The sequence below is a fragment of the Odontesthes bonariensis genome, chromosome 24, assembly GCF_027942865.1.
Source record: "Odontesthes bonariensis isolate fOdoBon6 chromosome 24, fOdoBon6.hap1, whole genome shotgun sequence".
Taxonomy (NCBI): Eukaryota; Metazoa; Chordata; class Actinopteri; order Atheriniformes; family Atherinopsidae; genus Odontesthes; species Odontesthes bonariensis.
The window spans coordinates 13,815,204-13,834,901 of record NC_134529.1 but is presented as its reverse complement, the minus strand read 5'-3'; the positions used below and the strand labels follow the sequence as shown (position 1 = coordinate 13,834,901).

The 19,698-nt window shown below is 39.8% G+C and overlaps 2 protein-coding genes across 4 annotated transcripts in view; both read left to right on the top strand.

Moving 5' to 3' along the window:
- Positions 1–11,082, top strand: part of fig4a (FIG4 phosphoinositide 5-phosphatase a) — a 53,244-nt gene extending 42,162 nt beyond the window's left edge. For all 3 annotated transcript variants that reach the window (XM_075458968.1, XM_075458969.1, XM_075458967.1), the window contains exons 22-24: positions 2,205–2,293; positions 4,748–4,822; positions 10,152–11,082. In XM_075458968.1, coding sequence (XP_075315083.1) covers positions 2,205–2,293; positions 4,748–4,822; positions 10,152–10,329 — 342 coding nt within the window. In that variant the 3' untranslated portion in view covers positions 10,330–11,082. The remainder of the gene's footprint in view (positions 1–2,204; positions 2,294–4,747; positions 4,823–10,151) is intronic.
- Positions 11,083–16,347: 5,265 nt separating this feature from the next.
- Positions 16,348–19,141, top strand: gpr6 (G protein-coupled receptor 6). Its single transcript, XM_075459191.1, has 2 exons — positions 16,348–16,601; positions 17,688–19,141. The coding sequence occupies exon 2, from the start codon at positions 17,713–17,715 to the stop codon at positions 18,715–18,717; it is 1,005 nt and encodes a 334-aa protein (XP_075315306.1). The 5' UTR covers positions 16,348–16,601; positions 17,688–17,712; the 3' UTR covers positions 18,718–19,141.
- The last annotated feature ends 557 nt before the right edge of the window (positions 19,142–19,698 follow it).

Sequence of the window (19,698 nt, the reverse complement as noted above, 5' to 3'; positions counted from 1 at the left end):
TTTCCATGAAATTACACATGCTCATTTAGTTAGTCCACCTCAGTACCAGCTTATGGGAGCTCGCATAGATCTGCTGTGTTCGTGGGTGTATGTGTAAATACAGGTTCACACGCTGTGTACGAAAGCTTTCATGCTGGAGCGCGATTCCCGCGTAATCTTGGGTTTGTATGAGGATTTGTGTATCTTTGTGATCATGTTTACATGTTGGTGTGTGTTCACAGCTGCCGCTTCTTGGACACGGTCCTGTTGCACCCTGATTCATTCTAGCCTCTCTGCAGCTCAGATCAATACAGACACAGTGAAAATTGAAAGCATAACGGTGAGCATATGGCAGCTGTGTCAGAAGATAGTCAGAGAAAAGCCCGTATGTGCTGTTACATAACAAGCTCTTGCTGCTGGTCTGAGGTTATTTGAGGATAGTAAAGTTCACCTCCAGAATTCATGATGTGTCCAAGGGACCAGGACATTTTTAGTAACTCAGTGAATTGCAGCTCTCTTTCAAATGCCTCCCAAGATACTAAGATGGCTTCATTTACATTAGTTTTATGACTATTAATTTTCTGTTTGAAAAACAAGTGACTATAAGCTCGAGCACAGGGCTGCTTCATAGGATTATTGCATCAACAGTTTTCTTTATTGATTTATCAAAATAACATGTCGCACCATGTGGCTTTTCAAGTTAATTGAAGTTACACCGCCGTATGCAGATGATGCTCAGCAATAAAGAAATTTGCCAAGAAAATACGCCATGTGGATTCATGCTGCGTACATACACTTCATACCAGCATATAGACACAGAAACTTTAGGCACAGATGGCGCTCAGTGACTTGCAAACGCATTCAGTCCCCATTACCCTCCGTGTTTTCCCCATGCAGTTGCATTACAACTTGTTATTTAAATTCATATGCTTTTGCTTTTCATGTAATACGCCTTTATAAAATAGTCGTAATTGTGACTGAAAGACTGCTGCACTGCGGCACCTACTGCTCCAATCCATCTTAAAGAAGCCACCTGTTATTACCTTTTGGAATAGGCAAAAATCCCAGCAAGTGGACATACCAAGCTTTCCACAAAAGACTTCAGTCAATCAGTCAAATCAGTCGGCCTCGTCTATGCAGCACTTCCTCAAACACAAGTGCGACCCCGGAAGGCTTTGCAGAGAAAAAAGCAAACCTGAGAAGCGCAGACATTAAACAGAAGCAAAAAGTAGATTATAATTTATTCACTGTAAAAGCAATATGCTAATAACAGTAAACTATTAGTATAAAAAGCAAGTAAATCATTGTCCTTACGAGGTTTCTTGACAAATTCTGCTTGAATGATTGAATGATACTGCCTCAATGTGGTTAAGCTGTTTTTTTTAAAAACTAACTAAAGAATTAATCTTTGCTTGACGACAAAAGGAAAAATCCTTTTTTTTTTCCTTTTTTTTCTTTTCTTGTTTTATTGATTATGACATGGCCTTGTGATGAATTACATCTGGTCATCATTTATATTCCATTGTGAATAATCCTCATTAGGACACATTAATGAATTGCATTTTTCATTTGGGCTTTTGGTTTTCAAATGTTGTGCAAAAAGGCCGTTTCCTTTTTTTTTTTTTTTTTTTTGTTAATGCCATCGAAGCATCAGTTATAACTTCAAAATGAATTATTTTTAAGCGAGTGCAACAGTTTTTCATTTTCTGATCTATATCTTTTTTGCTACAGCTTTCATCTTTTATTCATTGGTATTAATTTACAGATGTATTTCAGTTTTAGTTCATCTTCACATTGAGAACTCGATGCCCTTTTTCCTCTCTTTCAGCTTTCACCGCTCTAACCTTTTTAATTTGATCTTGTGTTTATCGTGATGAATATATTGCTACAGACGGTGGACACCGAATGCAAGAACCCCAGGAGCCTACTGCTCCTGAACATGAAAGAACATTAAAACACCTCATCAGACACCTACAATCAAATTACTGTCAAAGTTGCTTAGATTACACTCCTTCGGCCAGCCTAATTACTGCATCAGTTGTGGAGACGCAGCTGAACCTGGTGATCTCATCTTTAAGATTTTTATCCCCTGAGTTGAGCCTCCTGGAGGTTATCTCTTTGTACCATTCATTTTAGAAGTCAAACATAAACTTCTGAATAAGCCTTTTCATTCTTTTTCGTGTCTCGCTCACATTTGCAAGTAACCACTTTTCTCACCTCTTTAGGAGATGCCGCCACAGCAAACAGTTAAGGAGTCTTACGGACTTAACCTGGCTGGGTTTCCTGCCGAGGAAGATCTGCTAATTTACGAGAGGTAACCGACACAATGGCACCACGTCTAAGTCACTTCTATAGAAGCTGTAGAACCACTTGTGTGTAGTTAAATAAGAATCGCCCACAAACCGGAAAGTCTGTTGGTTGATACCCGGCTTCTCCAGTCCACATGTCAATGTGTACATGGACCAGAAAAACACTATATAAAGGCAGTTTATTTACCCTTTTTTTGCCATTTTGTTAGTTCCACTTGTTCCACTTTTGCTCAAGCAGATACCTAAACAGGCGGTCCCTTGGCTGAAAATCAATGCATGTGGGTTTTGTTGCTTTTGAAAAAATATATGAATATAATAATGTATTCTACACCATATTCCAACCACATTGCCATCAATATAATCAATTTAGACAACCTGTTAGTCAGAAAAAGTAACTAACACAATCACGTATGTCTTTCCTCCTCCCTACCAGCTGGAGCTGGCATTTGTTAGTTTCTCTGGCCTGCAGCTCTCTGTATGCTCTTTGTCCTGCGTGTTTCTTAGTGTCAAATTTTCACTCATGTCTGTAAATGGGAGAGCTGCAGTCTTCTATTCCGGTTGCTTGTGTCCCGGGAAAATTAAAAGGTTCCTGTTTTATTGTTAGAGATGATGCGCCCAAGACAGAGAGAGGCAGAACAAGCAGTTTCAGCCACCCACCCACAGTGATATGGGTCATTTTGAGGAAGGGACATAGTCAAATACACCCTGCTGTGTGCATTAATATTCTGACCTCACTGCTCTGTCTACTTTTTGTCTCCTCATTCACTTTTCTGCAAGGCCTCTCCATTTCATTTTGTCATTTGTCCCCAGTTGCTCCCAGTAATGTTTGATGAATAGACATCCTTAGACTCTGAAACTGAACATTACTATCTGTTCTTCAGAGGAAAACAGAGTGTTTGATACTGTGTGATGCTTTTGATGGCGATTTTTTTTTTTTTTTTTTTTTTTTTTTTTTTTCTCACACACTGCTTTTCTGAACCCAGAGATAATAGCTTGTTTAGTTCAGTATTTGCATTGTCCGCGTATTTCTTTTAAGACACGTTTGCCGGCGATGTTTTAACAAGTAAATAATAAGAAACTTAGGAGCAGGAATCGTTATGCATTAACTGCATTCACTGATTCCTCCCTAACAAGCTCAACTCCACCTCAACATTTTACATCAACTACTTTATGACCAAGAAAGACCTGCGATAGCTGACTGTCGTGCAGTTTCCTCTTTAGTCACCTCTTACCCCACTGAACATTTAGAACAGCATAAAGACAGAGAAAGTCAAGTGTTCCCAATTGTCAGGTTATTTTAACAAACTTGTGGAGGGTATGAGGGCTTAAGATCAAAAGTAAGACCTAACAATGCAAATATCTTCTGAAATTCCTGTAAATTTTTTCAAAATCGTTCATTTTTACTTAAATTATTAAGCGGATGTTATGTTATTTAAAGATAATTGACGTATTAAATTTGAATTTTTTTTAAAACCACAAGTATCTTTACAAGTGGTCTCAGGTTTTGGACCCCACTGTGCAAGTTTGGGCTCATAATGTTAGAAATTATGACAAATCACGATTATAGTTGGACTGACATGTTCACATGCAGTTTGAAACTCTGGTTTTGGTCACACTAACGCAATAATCAGGGTTTTTTTTCTAGTGTCATACTCGCTGTTACTATAAATCCTGATGAAATGCAAACAGCAGAAATGCTGCACTTTGAATATCAGGAACAACTGTCTGTGTTTCTCTCTGTAGAAGAGAAACGAAGACTAACTACAGAAGATAAACTGACAGCACACTGAAAAGTGACGAACATGCTGTTTACATGAATAAAAGCATCAAACTTAGATGTTGATTGTCAGGCCAATGTAACAATGCATGACAATGCAAAAAAGATGACTGACCTGCGATTCCCCTTTCTGATGCTTAATGTAGCAAAGACTTGTGACTAAGAAGTAAAACAAACCACTGTACTTTCTTTGCAGACACCTTCGATGTCTTTGTTTGTATCTAATCCAAAGTCTGATGGTAGGCACAGAGGTGATTTAGGCAAGGGAATTAGCTTCCAAATTGTTGTGAAGAATGTTGTTCATAAGCTCCAACTGTAGTGGCACATAATAAGATTGAAATTACATTCATTATTGAAGTTGGAGCGGCTCCAAAATGTTAGTTATAGCCAGAGCTCTGATAATCAGTGCATTAATATTAAAAATCATGAGCAACAACCAGGGGAGCGCTCAGCTGGTGCACATTACCGTGTCTTTGTGAGAGAAGAGTGACCCAAGGGGAAAAATTTGATAATTGACGATGATAAGACCTGAGCATTGGAGATCTCAGCAGACATGTTTTGCAAAGAGGATGATATGAAGCTGAAGTGCAAAGCATTCTCAAGACTCAGAATGACACAATTTCCTGTTGGCAGTTTCAGCAGCTGTGTTTCTTTTTTTTTTTTTTTTTTCATCTTTCTGCAGGTTTGCACGTCTTGGGGAGAGCCAGCATGAACCGGAGAGAACCGAACGCATCAACTTGGCAAACATCATTTGTTTGTGAGTAAAAGACGTGACACAAATAATGAAGCAAAGAAAAAGTACGCAAAAAGTCGTAATCCTTTCTCACGTGTAACGTTAAGCATTATCATATTGGTTTTTAGTCATAATCTGACCTTTCAGAACACCACTCAACATGTTGTTCACGTTACCTTGGGAAAAAAATTGCCCTTAAGTGGTTCCATCCATGCAAGGCCTGTAGCTGTCTAATCGTCATGTCATGTGACTAATGGCGCTTTTTTCACTTCCTTTTTTTTTTTAATCATGCGTCAGCCTTCATCTTCCTGCACAGTGCAGTCGTGACCCAGCTGGACATAGATGGAGTTTCTTTTCTTTCTTTTTTTCCCCTCAACCAGAATCAAAGCTTAGAACCACACGTGTGATGGCAATGTGCAGCCGTGGAAACCCTTTTATGTATTTTATTTGAGCTCCAAGGCACACACATACCCACACAAAGAGAGCACTTAAAATGCCTCTTGAGATGATTCTTTTTGTTGGTATCATGCCATCTTCAGCCTATATCAACATCCCGGCCTTCTTTGCTTCTACTTTTGATGTTTTTTTAGGAATTTATTGACACACGCGTTCAGTCCATACTGCACCTTTGCTCAGAGAATAACGCAAGTGTATGAGACAACAAGGGGTTGGCAATTCCATTGTCAGACACTTTTGGAAATAGTATTATTTGTTTTCTTTCTAAGCAAATAGTCAAGAAGGCCATGAAAGAGCTCATTTTGCTGGGATTCAGACGATCTGAGCACATAAAAGTTCAGACCACTCAGCGTTCCTGAACTGGTATCTACAGGCAGGTTTTAGACGTGAGGACAACAATCGATGGCGGATCACATTCACTCACCGGTTCTGCGTTACACTTGTTTCATCTGATTGTTGGACTTTGCCCCTTGACTTTGAAAGACACATCTCTCATCCAATCACATGTCAGGGCAGGGCAATGCTGCTTTCATATCTGTGTGTCTTCTGTATGTTTGATATAAGATTCAAGTGGCATTTCAGTGCACTGTCATGATAACCTGGATTAGCTGAAATTGAATTGTTCTTGGTCTATCAGGGGACATATCCCAAACACCAAATGCAGTAAAAGGTTAATTTTCTGTTGTAATGGGCACGAGCAAAATCTTATAAATCCAAGCTTGTTCTACTAAGACGCAGATTATAAGATGGTACCATCCGTTAGGACTTGCATAAAGACAGATACATATCTTGTCTGCACTTAAAGAAAACTGTGTGTCCTGCGTCTGTGCTGGGTAAAGGGAGGTTTAGTGAAGCTTTTGTTTATAAAATGTATATAGAACACTCAAAGATTTGATAGCTGATGAATATTGATGCTCCTTCGTAGGTGGATTAATAGGAAATGGCATGGCTAAAAATAAGCAAAGAACATGCAGTTGTTTGTTGCACAAGACGCAATTTAACAGTCTAACTCTGACAGGAGACGGCTAACTTGACCTTTCCATCAATCATCCTTCAACAGCGGTGCCACCTAATCTAAACCAGGTTTGATGTGTTCTCTCTTGAGAAATGCAGAGAACTGTGAGGGCCTACTGTAGTCTAAGACTTATTTGTTAAACATCCTTGGTTATAATATCAGCATGCGAAACACTGATTTGAATATTGGTTTCTAAAGAAATACATTTCTTGAACTGGTCCATTGAATTTCACCGTTGTCTATTTATTAGCCATGCCATTCTCAATGTTAGCGTGTTTTGAGAAGTTGGAGGTTCTCATCGATGAAGACCCACCTCGGAGCTGAATTTTGGTGTATGAAACAAGGCTCTTCATAGGCACGGTACTCAACAGGGTCAACAAAAAAGGTGCTTTCCTGATGGGATGAGAAGGAACAGAAGGAACCTGGGCAAGAAATAGATTTTCTGATTTAGTAAGTTTATCCAGGTTTGCCCATCATCATCAGCTGTTCTCACTCTGATCACTGAGTCCACTGTGTCAGTCTGTGTTAAAGTTCATCGCACAAAAACAGTCATTTTGCTTTGTTTGTGATTTATTTACAAAGTTTCTGGTTATGAGGCATTTGACCTTAAATCTAAGGAAGACCTATTTTTCCAAACAAAATGTGATGTGCATTAAATAAGCTGCTGTTATCAGTTCTCTCCTCACAATCTCATTACTCCTCTGTGATAACTCCTGTAACTGGTAACAGTTGTTTGGGTTCTTTTGTGTGCTGCGACAATGTGTGCTGTGTTTTGTATTGTGTCAACTTGTCTTACATTGAGTTGTATTGTGCTTTCGAATTCAGCACCTGAGTGCACGTTACAGTAGCAAGTTTTCTTTTCCTCTTTTTGTCCTGATGAGGGCCAGAGGACCACGATTTTAGAGGCACAGTTTGCTGCCCATGGTAGAAACTAGCTCTGCAAAATTGCTACTTTGCCATTGGCTACCACAAAAACATTTGCAGCCATTTTGATAAGCAAAGGTACAAGTTGAGCAATATCATAAAACGTAAGGTTTGGTTCTCAGCACTATCGAACTGGGGGCTTGTTCTCAAAAGGCCGAATGGCAGATTTGGCGCCAGCGTCATCCTGATTGAGCAGAGATATTAGTCTCAGCCTTGTCCCAGTGCTACTGAAAACACTGAGTGTTATTTAAAACTAAATTGTGACAAGCTGTAGCAGCAAAATGCTGCCACCTGTTTAGTGCATCAGTCGTTATAACAAACTTCTTTGGGAGGGATTTTTATATTACATTGTTTCTGCTTTTTGAATATGAATACTTGTGAATACACAACAGGTCTGAGCTGTCCGGAGTATTTATAAAAGGTAAAGGCCAGGGCTGTGCAAACAAAGGCAAGAACTGAAAACATTCTTTTTATGGTTTGCTAAACCTTCCTTTACCTTCAAGATGCATAAGAACATGCATTCATGCTATAAAGAGACATTCACCTTTTGTTGGTGTTGTGCGTCATACAGCCACGGGACATGCAGAGACATTGTGGATTTGTGTTTTTTTTTTTTTTTTTTTTTTTTTATAGAATGAAAAAAAAATGGGCAAAAATAGCAACAGAAATCACTTCACGTGGCAGTTTCTCTCTTCTGACAGTACTGCATGTTGCCGTTTCAATGCACAGGTTGTACATAGTGTGCACGTGAAGGGGGATATTTGTAGTCCACCAAGTAGGTAAGAGCAGACCATTGGTAGCACAGCTTTTCTTTGCCTGTCATTTCCTAAAAAACAGACTCAAAGGTGGAGGTCTTTTCATTGGAGGGTTGTGAGAAGGCCATGTGAATTTTAGGTCTCTTTTCCCTCCTATGTCTCTGTTTTTTATCACTCTGAGCATTCATTAGTTCACCCATCCTCGTGTCGGGTCCACAGGTGTGTCAGTTGTTGTGCAACAGTGCTATTCTCAGTTGTTACAAATGTGTGGCCGCAGTTAAGGGTCTGATGCCTCTCTCTGTGTGGTTCTTTTATTGATCCATCAGGAATAGGTAAAGCTGAGTCAATCGGTGGAGGTAAAAGCAGAAAGTATATGAATACTGTGGCCACTTCCTGTTGAGAAACATAACTAAGATGTAGGAAGGTCTATCTTCCTTCAGTCATAATAAGAGCCTTGTTTCTTATATGGATTAAAATACAGTCGTAACTAAAAAAGACCACTTGAGTTCTATGTGTAGTTAAAGTATTTTTTCACTCTGTCAGCAGAAACATTAAACATCCAAGTTGGAACAGGGGAAACAAAAGGCTGGAAAAGTAAAAAGGAGAAAAAAAATTGTAAATCTATTTTGATGCCCAGGATGTTTCTGGGCAAAAAATCCCTGCATGGGCTCAGGAACACTTCCAGAAATCATTGTCTCTGCCATTCACAAATGTGGGCTTAAGCTCTATCATTCAAAGAGGAAGCCATATGTGAACATCATCCAAAAAAGCTTCTGTCTTCTCTGAGACAAAGCTCATTTAAAATGAACTGAGGTAAAGTGGGTCAGACAAATCAAAATTTCATAGAATTTTGGAAAGTCACAAAGGCCACATCCACTGGAAAAAAAAGTGGACCATCCGGATTGTCATCAGCACCCAATTCAAAAGCCTGCATCTCTGATGCTTTGGAGGCGAATTAGTGCCTATGGAACTTGAAACCTGCAAATCTCGAAAGGCGTCATCAACGCTTAAAGATATGCGCACAGGTTTTAGAGAAACACGTGTTTCCAACCAGATGACGTCATTTTAAGGGAAGGCCCTGGATATTTCAGCAACACAATGTTAAACCGAATTCTGCATTTATTACAACAGAGTGGCTTCACATTAGAAGAGTCCAGGCTCTGGACAGGTCTGCCTGCTGTTCAGACCTTTTACCAAACTGACAACATTTGGCTCATCGTGAAACACAAAATACTACAAAAAAGACCTAGGAATGTTACACAGCTAAAGTCCTTTATCAGACAAGAATTCCTCTCCCAAAGGTCCAACAACTGGTCTTATTAACAGACTGTAAGCCATATAGCTGCCATCTAATTTAAGAAAGGCTCATTTATTAAATGGTAAAATGTCTCTCTTTCAACATGTGATATGTATTCTGTCTTCTTTTGTGATTAAATTTTGGTTCATGAGATTTCAAGATCATTGCAGTCTTCCTAACCTCAGATCTCACATTGAATGGACATGTGACACTATACATATAGAAAAAGGAGGCAACATCTCTGTATACTCTTCTTTTTTTATTTGCTCTTTTTTTTTTTTTTATTCCATGTGTGGCACAAACATGAACTGCCCTCCGTTTGTTCTTGTGTATCAGTTTGTTTTTGCCCTAAACCTTTAGTCTCCTGTTGAATTATTTGCTCGGACTGCAGTATACTTGCTGTTTAGTGTAGTTGCATTATTAATTTTATTATTATTATTTTTTTTTTTATATCTCGAGGCTTCTTCAATTTACCAGAGCCCCAAACAGTCCATTGTCAAGGAGCCATGTGTCTGAGCAGCTTCTCTCTGGGCCCCAGCTGCTGTAGAACTGGCTGACTGAGTGGATGACCTGACAAGCATGCTGTTGTTAATCCATTCTGAATATGAGGAGACATGCTTTACAGTTTAGTTTCTGAGAAAACACGACTAATTCTGCTGTAAACGCACCCATTTGTACCATCCTCTTGTTGTTTCCATTAACAATTCTCTTAATGACTCATCCTCAGCAGCAGTTTTCCACAGATTTGTTGGTCAGATGAAAATATTTTTCGCCACAGTCCACCGAAATATTTTCATTGATGCTAAAAGAAGCCAGTTCTTGTACCGCCACGTGAGTTGGACGAAATTATTTTTTATGTGCTTCCATCCCTCTCATTGTTTGTATTTTTGTTCCACTTCCTCTCAGAGAGCCAGTCTCCCGCTTCCCAGAAGACAGCATCTACGGCGTCTCCCCTCCCCAGGTAGACCGAGACAGTCGCAACGTGTTCGAGAGCCATGTGCTGACGGGCGAGGGCCAGGTGAGGGCGCTGTGCAGGGAGGACATGCTGATGTACAGGGAGTACATCAAAAACAGATACATGTGAGACGCAGATCTGTTACCAGTGCGAAAGGCCGGGACGACCAGATTCGGTGCGGAATTCCAGCTTTAGGACTCTGTTTTATACTTTTGTTTGTGGTTCCAAATGAAGGCAAGAGAGGTATTGTTGTATGAAGTTGTATTTTTTTTTTTTCCCCCATAGTGATGATTAAGGTAATGGGGCATGAAAGACCCACATGCAGCTGTGTCTGAACTAAATAAAGAAGAAAAAAAGGAAATTGCATTTTAATAGACTTTCAACTGATAGTCTTAAAAGACTATCAGTATGTTTTGTTTTGTTATTTTCAAATCATGTAAATTGATACGAGCAATTTTGAATCTTCAATGCCGGGATCATAACCTGTGTGTCTCCTGTCCAGCCTCTGTGCACAGTTCCATAATGTCTCATTTCACTCTGGAGGGAGCTTGAAAGTAGCCTTGGCTTTTATGATTTTTCTTTTACTCAAAGAATTCTTTACAGACTTGACTTCTTCTTCCACGGCATGACATTTTCGACTTATTCCTTTTGTTGGATGATATTCAAGTTCATTGTGCCTTTAAATTCTTATCTTTTTTTTTTTTAAAGATGTCTTGTAGGGTTAACCCCTAACCCTTTTTTGACAACTTTTCTTATATTTTAAACGGTGGAATTACCACAGTTGTCAAAGTTGCACATTTATTTTATTTTGTGTGAATATATTTATGAGATGTCAGTTAATTATTCTGTATAGTACTAAATTAAACTTGCTGTTTCCTGTAAGCAGTCTTTGACATTGTTGTATCTCAGAGCGCCGATGTTCTTCATTCTACACATACAAAAACAAATATTGTTCCTTTCATACAGCCACTGTAATTGTACACCCCCCTCCTTTCACCCACTCGCTCTACTGTCACTTCCTGTTTCGCTCATTCTTTACAATAATTATGAACCACTTTTCTTTTGCCTCACACTTTCCCTTTTCACCCTCCACTCACACTCTTTTAGTACTCGGGTTTCAACAACAGGTGTCAGAAAATGTGAAATGTGATGAAGACCCCCTTCACTGTAATACACATACACATTTGGTCGGTACTCTGCCTGACCACTGGTCTCTGCTTTTGTGCCGCGTGAGTTTGAGGCTGGAAGAGAAGGGGGAGGGCTGGTTTGGCATGTGATGTGATGAAAAATGGTAGTGGAATTGAAAAGAAAAATTACTTTTTTGACATATTTAAAAAAAGACCGTAGAAATTAAGAAGTCTAGAGGAGCAAATATGTCCGATCAGCATTCTTTCTTAAACCCTCCATGATAATTTGGATTGATAAAGATTGCACTGCAGATATCTAATGCAGCATGGACACATAGAGTGACGCAGAAGGTCTCCACGTTGATGGTTGTTACCTTGAGAGCAGTGGAGATGTATGAATGATGTCAGGAGGCTTCAGTATCACAGCTTCCCTGATTTTTCTTTGCCAAAAAGCAGGATGGCAACAGTGCTAGCACTGGTCCACCGTGACACCAAAATTCACACTATATCAGCCACACAACAAATGATGAGGTAAGACTGAGAAAGGGAAACATTTTACATCTCAAAAAAGAGCTTTACTATCTGGTCATAGTTTCTGTGCATCTCCCTACTTGAAGGTGGAAATACGCTGCCAGGAATGCATTAAACTCCTGTGCTGTGTGATTTTAATGTCCAGAGTTATTGATAGACAAGTAGAATATTTCCGATCAAAAATAAATTCTTGAGAAAGTTTTAGTGAAAAGCTGGGCAACAGAGTAGAAACTGCATGCAACTAAACACATACAGCTCTGATCAATGGCACACAAGTTAGAGAGCATCTGTGATTTCTGGCCTAAAAGTGCGGAAGTCATGATGAAATTAACTGTTAACATCTGAACTCTCAGTTTGGACTTCTGGGTAATGTATATCAGCAATTTTTCACAATGGATCCCTGTAGAAAAGAATTACTGACAGGATAAAGAATGTGAGACTTCACAAAGATGGAGTTGGATGCACGAAGCTCGATAATCAACTAAACCTCAGCTTCAGCATAGCACCACTAATCAGAGCTGGGGAACCACCCTCCTATAATGATTCAATGGGAATCTAACTCATCCCACATGAAGTCAAGACTTTGCATTTTAGTTATCAATAGAAATCAGTATTTCTGTTAGAGTTCAGGCGGGGTACAAGACTGCTTAACGGCACCTTTTATGTATGAAGACCCATTGGTTGCTCATGTGGGCAAAATTGCAAAACTAAACTTTACAGAGGGCTGCACGGTGATGTGGTGGTCAGCGCTGTCACCTCACAATAAGAAGATTCCTGATTTTGTTTTTTGTCTGGAGCCGTTCTGTGTCAAGTTTGCATGTTCTCCTTAGACACTCTGCCTTGCATGCATGTTTGTATACTTGATTATTCTAAATTTGAGTGTTGAATGGAGCATGCGTGGTTGTTAGGGTTAAATGGCAAACTGTCCATGGCATACCCTGCCTCTCGCCTGATGGCAGCTGGGATAGACTCCAATCCCCCTCCTTGAATAGCAAGAAACGGGTACATAAAATTATTGAATGCATGAACTGTACTTAAAAGTCTTGATTCAAGCTCAGTGCCATCAGATTGTCACTTAATACCTTTTGACTGTCATCATAAAAGAAAATCTCTCATAGCCTGTAAAAATATTTATCAGAAAAAACAATATATAACCCAACGTGTTTTTTGATTCAGTTAGTTTTTCAAACTCCCACCTGTGTTTAAAAGCTGATCTTAAAATTCAACTAATCATTTCCATTCAATTTCATTGGAACCATCAGGAATAAGCAAGCTTTTAACAGATTTAATTATCACAGAATCAAAGTCATGATGACATCTGTAACAGAGCAGGTACACAACAGTGGGCCACACAGATGTATCTGAATATGTGACTCCTTTTGTGATGGACCTACTCATTTTGTGGGAGTGACATTGTGTACATGAAGTGTCTACGTATCCCTACATGAATACAGCTGCTTTTCTTGAAGGAAGTAAATCATATCTGGAAGTGAATTGAGGGGCTATGTCCCTGCAGCGTCTCCAGCCAGCTCTCACAGGCAGCTTTACTTCCTCTCTCCACCACGTCCACCCCTACATCCACTTGTCTTCTGTCATTTTTACTCTGGGCTTGTTAAGACACCCCCCGTATTTCTTTCATTATTTACATTTTCTCTGCCTCAACTTCTTTGTTAATGACCTTTTCTCTGCCAATTAGAGACATCCCCGGATTGTGTCCCTGCAAAATATCACTTTAAGGGTACTTTTAAATTCACGGGTGAGTCACTGTACCTGCCATGTGTTTGTGTATTAGTGTACACGAACAGGTGTGTGCGCTTGAGCCGCTCTGCTGTTTGTATTGGTGGGCTGTCAACAGTTGAGGTTTGTTTCCCACAAGGGGCTGTTTTTATGTAAAGTCCTGTTTTTTTCTCATGTTTTTATGTCTTAAATGGCAGGTGTCTCATTACACTGAAACCTCTCAGCACACATTGGTGTGTGTGAATTAATGCATATAGTCACTGTTATTTTCAAGCAGTTAATACCTGGTAGTCCCGACAAAAATAGCACAGAGGTGCTTTGCATTTGGCTCCAGCAGTGCTGTGCCTCTATTTTGGTGGCTTTTTAACTAGCTTGATTTGCCCATCGAAGATACTATGAAATAAGTTTGAGGTTTCTTTTTTTGGTCCTGTATGATGGTGGGTAACTGTTTAGATCTTTGATATGAGTCACTAGGCACTTCATGTGACTGCTCAGCTTATGAATAAAGACAACCCCCTCTACAGCTCCAAGCCCACTGACAAAGGATGACCAAACAGCTGTTGCCTGGAAACCAAAACTGGTTACCATATTGCTTTGGAGCTTTGAATCTCCCAACATCTCATCTATTGTCAGCAGATAATTAGCTGAAGTGTAGCGCATCCCAGAGTCCTGGTAAATATTCCACTCTATCAAAACTAAAAAAAAAATGCTGATGAATATTAAACAGCTCAAAATTTAGAAAAATAAAAAAATGTTGTAAATATTATTTCAGTTTGAGATACAGTTCGAGCAACTGATAGAATAAGGACAGCACTATCAGCTTACAAATCATTCCCTGTCATTTACATGATGTACTGAATCATGTGAGTCTCGATCACTGGATCCTGAAGTGGATATGAAGAACACACCATGCTCTCAGAGACTGATCTGTTTCTGCAGAACTTACATACACGTTGCTGTCCTGTACAAGATGCTGTCCTGAGATGATAAATCAACCATACCCAAAATTAAATCACTGATTTTTCTAAATGCTGTATTTGACATATAAGTTACACTTCTCCTGGAGTGTATTACCCTGTTAACCAGTCTTTTTGCCCATCTGTTACACCTACACCGACACAAATGTTTCTCTACTTGTTTTCAAATTATGTCTTTCTTTGCTCTTTATCTTTGTACCTCTTTTCCACACTCTGTTAGGGCTTGGGAGTTGAATGTGGCTAAATCCAGGCTAAAGAGGGTCCTATCGGCTTGTTAATAAAGCACAGTTCAAAACCCAGCATCATTGCTGGTATGGCGGAATGTTAGTGCACATGGCAGGAGTAACTACATGGGTCTAAATGCAACATCAGTGCTGTATGTCCAGATTTTTGGGGAACGTAGGCTTAGGGAAGGGGTGGTTGTATTGCTTTCAACAAGAAAATGCTAAACAACATTCTGAATGTATCACAATAGCGTGGCTCTGAAATAAAAGAGTGCAGATGCTAAACTGTCAACTGTGAGCATTCTACATTAAGCCATATTCAGACATTTGACATCTGAACAACAGCAACAGGACACCTGAGACTTCCTGTTAGGGTTGAAGGAACAGGAAGATCATTAACACAACTCACGTGTTGGCTGCAGCCTAACGAGATGAGAGATATAAAGAAGAGAAGCAAGAAAAAGTTCAGAGACCAAAAGGCTTCTGCTGGCTCATGGCTCTGTCATATCACAGTAACGATATACCTGCTTCAGTAAAATTTACCATGTTCACTGTCATAGTTTCTAACAATTTTTAGTTTACATGGAAATTAAATGTGCCATTGAGGCTGATAGGAATGCAGGCATTGGGGCTTAGGTTGAGCTGTAAAAAAATTGTTATCCCAACCTTATGTGAGATGCAAATATCCACTATCAGTTAATTCATTTAAAAGACACACCTTTTGTTCTTGAAACGATTGCAGTGATTTTATTGCAATAATGTTTGCAATGATTTGCAAATTTCATAAATGAGAGTTTTTTTCTTTTTCCTGATGGAACTTCAAAAACATATAAACTATTGAAAATTAAGGATTTTTCTTTTTCATGAAAATCCTGAGCTCATCTTGAATCTCATGGCTGTAAAATTTCTCAAAAAAGCTGGGATGGCGGCAACAAAAGGCACCATAAGAGAAGAAGGGTTGCTATACAGTGGTAAACATGGTGCTAAAAGCTCATTTATTAGCTTTAAGGGAACATATGACATGCACTGAAACTCATGAGTGGAACCGTTTTATTTAAAGGGAGTGAAATTAGGAGAGAAATTAAGACAAAATAACTCCCCTAAAATGTTGGCTGCTAAAATCCGGGATGCAATTGATTTTCTAATTTACATAATTGATGCACCACTTGAAGCATTTTCAAGCTGAAAGTCCTAATCCATGCCAGTTCTGCTTGATGTGTAAACTGTTTGGAGGTCCTGGTGTAGATTTCTGCAGATTCCTCTTTGAGACTTCATGTCGGTTTAGAGGCAAATTCCCAGCTTGTAGAGTAACTCACAGATAATGTATTAATTTATAGCAAAGCCTTCCGCATGAAGGTTTAAAATGATATAAGCTAAACAATTGCATCAATAGAAATTAAATGAAACTTTAGAAAAAGGTGTAGGTAACCTTCACAGAAAGTTCCATTAAGGTTACTGTTTGCAAGATTGATGCAAGGGAGGGACGAAGAGTCGGTCTGCCGTGACGTTACCAGGGCTTAAAGCTCCCCTCGTGTGCCTCTGGTCGCTCCCCTCTAGTCCTCCTCTGAATCCTCGTCACATTCACCTTTCTCACCAAGCTGAACACCAGCCAATGCTTCACACCACTCCTGCCTTGAGTGTGCGTCCCATGCCTGGGAACCACAACAAAATCAAGGGCTTCACTTGAGAAGGACCAAAGAGGCGCGGCAAAGAGGGAAACCGTTGTATTATCTCGTTGTTTTGAAATTCACGTTTTCACTCCAGATCTAAGCGAAAAGCTCATCCCAAGCAATTTTGTCACGGAGGTATGTATTCTAAACATTTCAGAAGTCGTCTTCCAAAACGAAAGGTTATGAGAAGTACTTGTTTGTACCGGTAGCATATGGTGTATTTTACTTTACTGTCGCTCGAGAATAGCAGCGTAGGAATTCTGAATGAATAGTTTGAGGTATACAGCAGGGAACCTATTTTATCCTTTTGTTTAGAGGGCACTGCAGAACATAGAGTGGCTTTTTTTATTGTTTAGTGGATAGATAATGCAAATATTTCTTTGTAGTTACTTGTTGCCAACCACCCTGTAAGTTCTCATCAAAAAATTTCAAAAATAGTTTATAGACAACATATAACTAGAAAACGGGCGAAAAGACATTTAATGATGTTGAATTCATCCTTTACCGTTTTCTGTGAGTGGAGTTGCTGATGCTTCAGCACCGCGGATAGCTCCGGCACCATCTCATCAACCTCTAAAAGAAAATTCACCCCACAGCGATATTTTTTTCTCTGTGAAGTAATTAACTGGCAGTGATTCCACCCCCCCACCATTTTTATTATTCTTTCTTATAATAGTAGTAATAACATAAAACGTCTTATAGAAAACTGTTCTAGTACACTGAAAACCGAGACAATGAAATTTGGTTTTCCATTGGTTTTGTCCTATGAAAGGCATTCAGTCAGAATGCATTTTATTCTAACGCAAGGCTTTCACATGTCAAATAGCCAATAGATTTTTATTTTTATTTTCTCACTATTGAGCAGTTATCAAAGGTGCACTTTCTGAGCAAGTTTTGCATGACTGTCTTTGAACAGATGGTCTACCATTGTTCTGAAAACGATCCAACTCAACTGTTCATTTTGATTTGGTAAATCCATTTTCTATGTGATCATCTGTATCTGCCATTTGTGAGTACAGTTGCACTTACTGTTGCAGGTCAGTTTAAGCTTGTAAGCACAACTGAATAGAACAACTTAACCCTACCACATCTCCACTGCTGCAGTCATGTTAACGTGTCCTTTTACCTCCTCAAAAAGTGATGAATAGAAAGAGCATTGGCCTTAAAACAGTAAATTTTTAATTTTACTAATCATTCTACTTGCTCTTCCTCTGCCCACAGGAGCGAGAGACGACAGTGTGGAGCTATGAATGAGTCACTGTTGGTGAACGACTCCTCTGCGACTCCTGTGAATGGAGCTTTCCCATGGATGGAGGCTGAGTCTTTGGACCGCAACGGTAGCTTGGAATTCTCCACAGCCCCATTAGAATTCCCTGTCAACCCCTGGGACATTATGCTCTGTATGTCAGGCACTGTCATCGCCTGTGAAAATGCCATAGTGGTAGCAATCATCTTCTACACACCCACGCTAAGGACTCCCATGTTTGTGCTGATTGGGAGCTTGGCCACAGCAGATCTGCTGGCCGGCATGGGATTAATCCTGAACTTTGTGTTTCAGTATGTCATCTCCTCTGAGACCATCAGTCTCATCACTGTAGGTTTTTTGGTGGCGTCCTTTACTGCATCCATCAGCAGCCTTTTAGCCATCACTGTGGACCGTTACTTCTCCCTCTACAATGCCCTGACATACTTCTCAGAAAAGACACTGCAGTATGTACACTTGATGTTAATAGGGACCTGGGGGGTGTCTCTCCTGCTTGGCTTGCTGCCGGTGCTTGGCTGGAACTGCCTGCAAGAGCCAACCTCCTGCAGCATTGTCCGCCCTTTGACCCGGAGCAACGTCATGCTCTTAGCCACCTCCTTCTTTGTCATCTTTGTGCTTATGCTGACCCTCTACTTCAAGATCTGCCAGATTGTGTGCCACCACGCCCACCAGATTGCCCTCCAGCAGCACTTTTTCGCCACGTCACATTATGTGGCCACCAAAAAAGGGGTGTCCACTTTAGCCATCATCTTGGGGACTTTTGGTGCCAGCTGGCTTCCCTTTGCCATCTATTGTCTGGTGGGTGAAAGGGAGTATCCATCAGTTTACACCTATGCTACACTGCTGCCAGCGACCTACAACTCCATGATCAACCCCATCATCTACGCCTACAGAAACACAGAAATCCAGCGTTCCATCTACATGCTTCTTTGTGGCTGCTTTCAGGCCAAAGGGGCCTATAGGTCCAGGTCCCCAAGTGAGGTCTAAAAAGGTGCTCTTTCAGTGTGTATGTGTGTGCGTTTGTGTGTCTATGTGTGCATGAGAAAAGACAGAGCAAAAAGACAAACCATCCTTTGATCATTGACAATCTGCTTACAGTTGACAGTGAATGCTTTACAGACACAAAATGGGGCACCTGTACCTGCACTTTAATATTTCTCAACACAAGTTAGGGTGAGAGTTTAGAATGCTGTGAACAAGACGTCTGGTATTAAAAAAAAAAAAAAAAAAGACTAAACAAACCTGTGAATGTATTTAAATGAAAAAAAAGGAATTGAAAATGAATCTTGCACTTTATTAGGTGTTTTTTTCAAATGCCAAAGCAGTATTGTACAGCTCTCAATGTCTTTAAATGTTTGAATCTGTGTATACCTTGTGCCATTTTTCTATTTTCTATTGTACTGTCTTTGATGTCCATTTTGTACAAGACGAATAAAGACATAAAATCCAATCATCACTCCGTTGTGTGTCTTTATCTTTGCACATTTCTTTGAAGTAGTGCACTTCAAGTGACTTGTTTTTTTTTTTTCACTTCCTCTTCATCTTGTGTCAGCTTTTCCCTCCGGAGCACAGGTGGGTCTGTTTGAAGAGACTAATGGCTCACTGAGAAAGCAAATACTTTGCACTGGAAAATAGCTTCAATTTACCCCCAGACACAAACGACTGTTGTTTTCTCAGTCTCTGTGTCAACAGGAGTGAGGCAAACATAGAAAGATACCACAAATATGTGAAAACACAATTTTTTGAGCTGTTTTGCTTATCTCCTATCCGAGTTAAGTAAGTATAAAATAAGCTTGTAGTCAAAACTATGTAGCTTTACTGGCCTCAATAGCTAGTGACAAGAAAAGAAAGAAGGATATGATGTGCTTAACTGAGCAAGCACTGGGTACAATAAGGGTTGTATAGCCTGAAGCCTCAATTCCCTTCATCTCATCAACATCTCCAGTTATGACTTGGTAGTAAAACAGC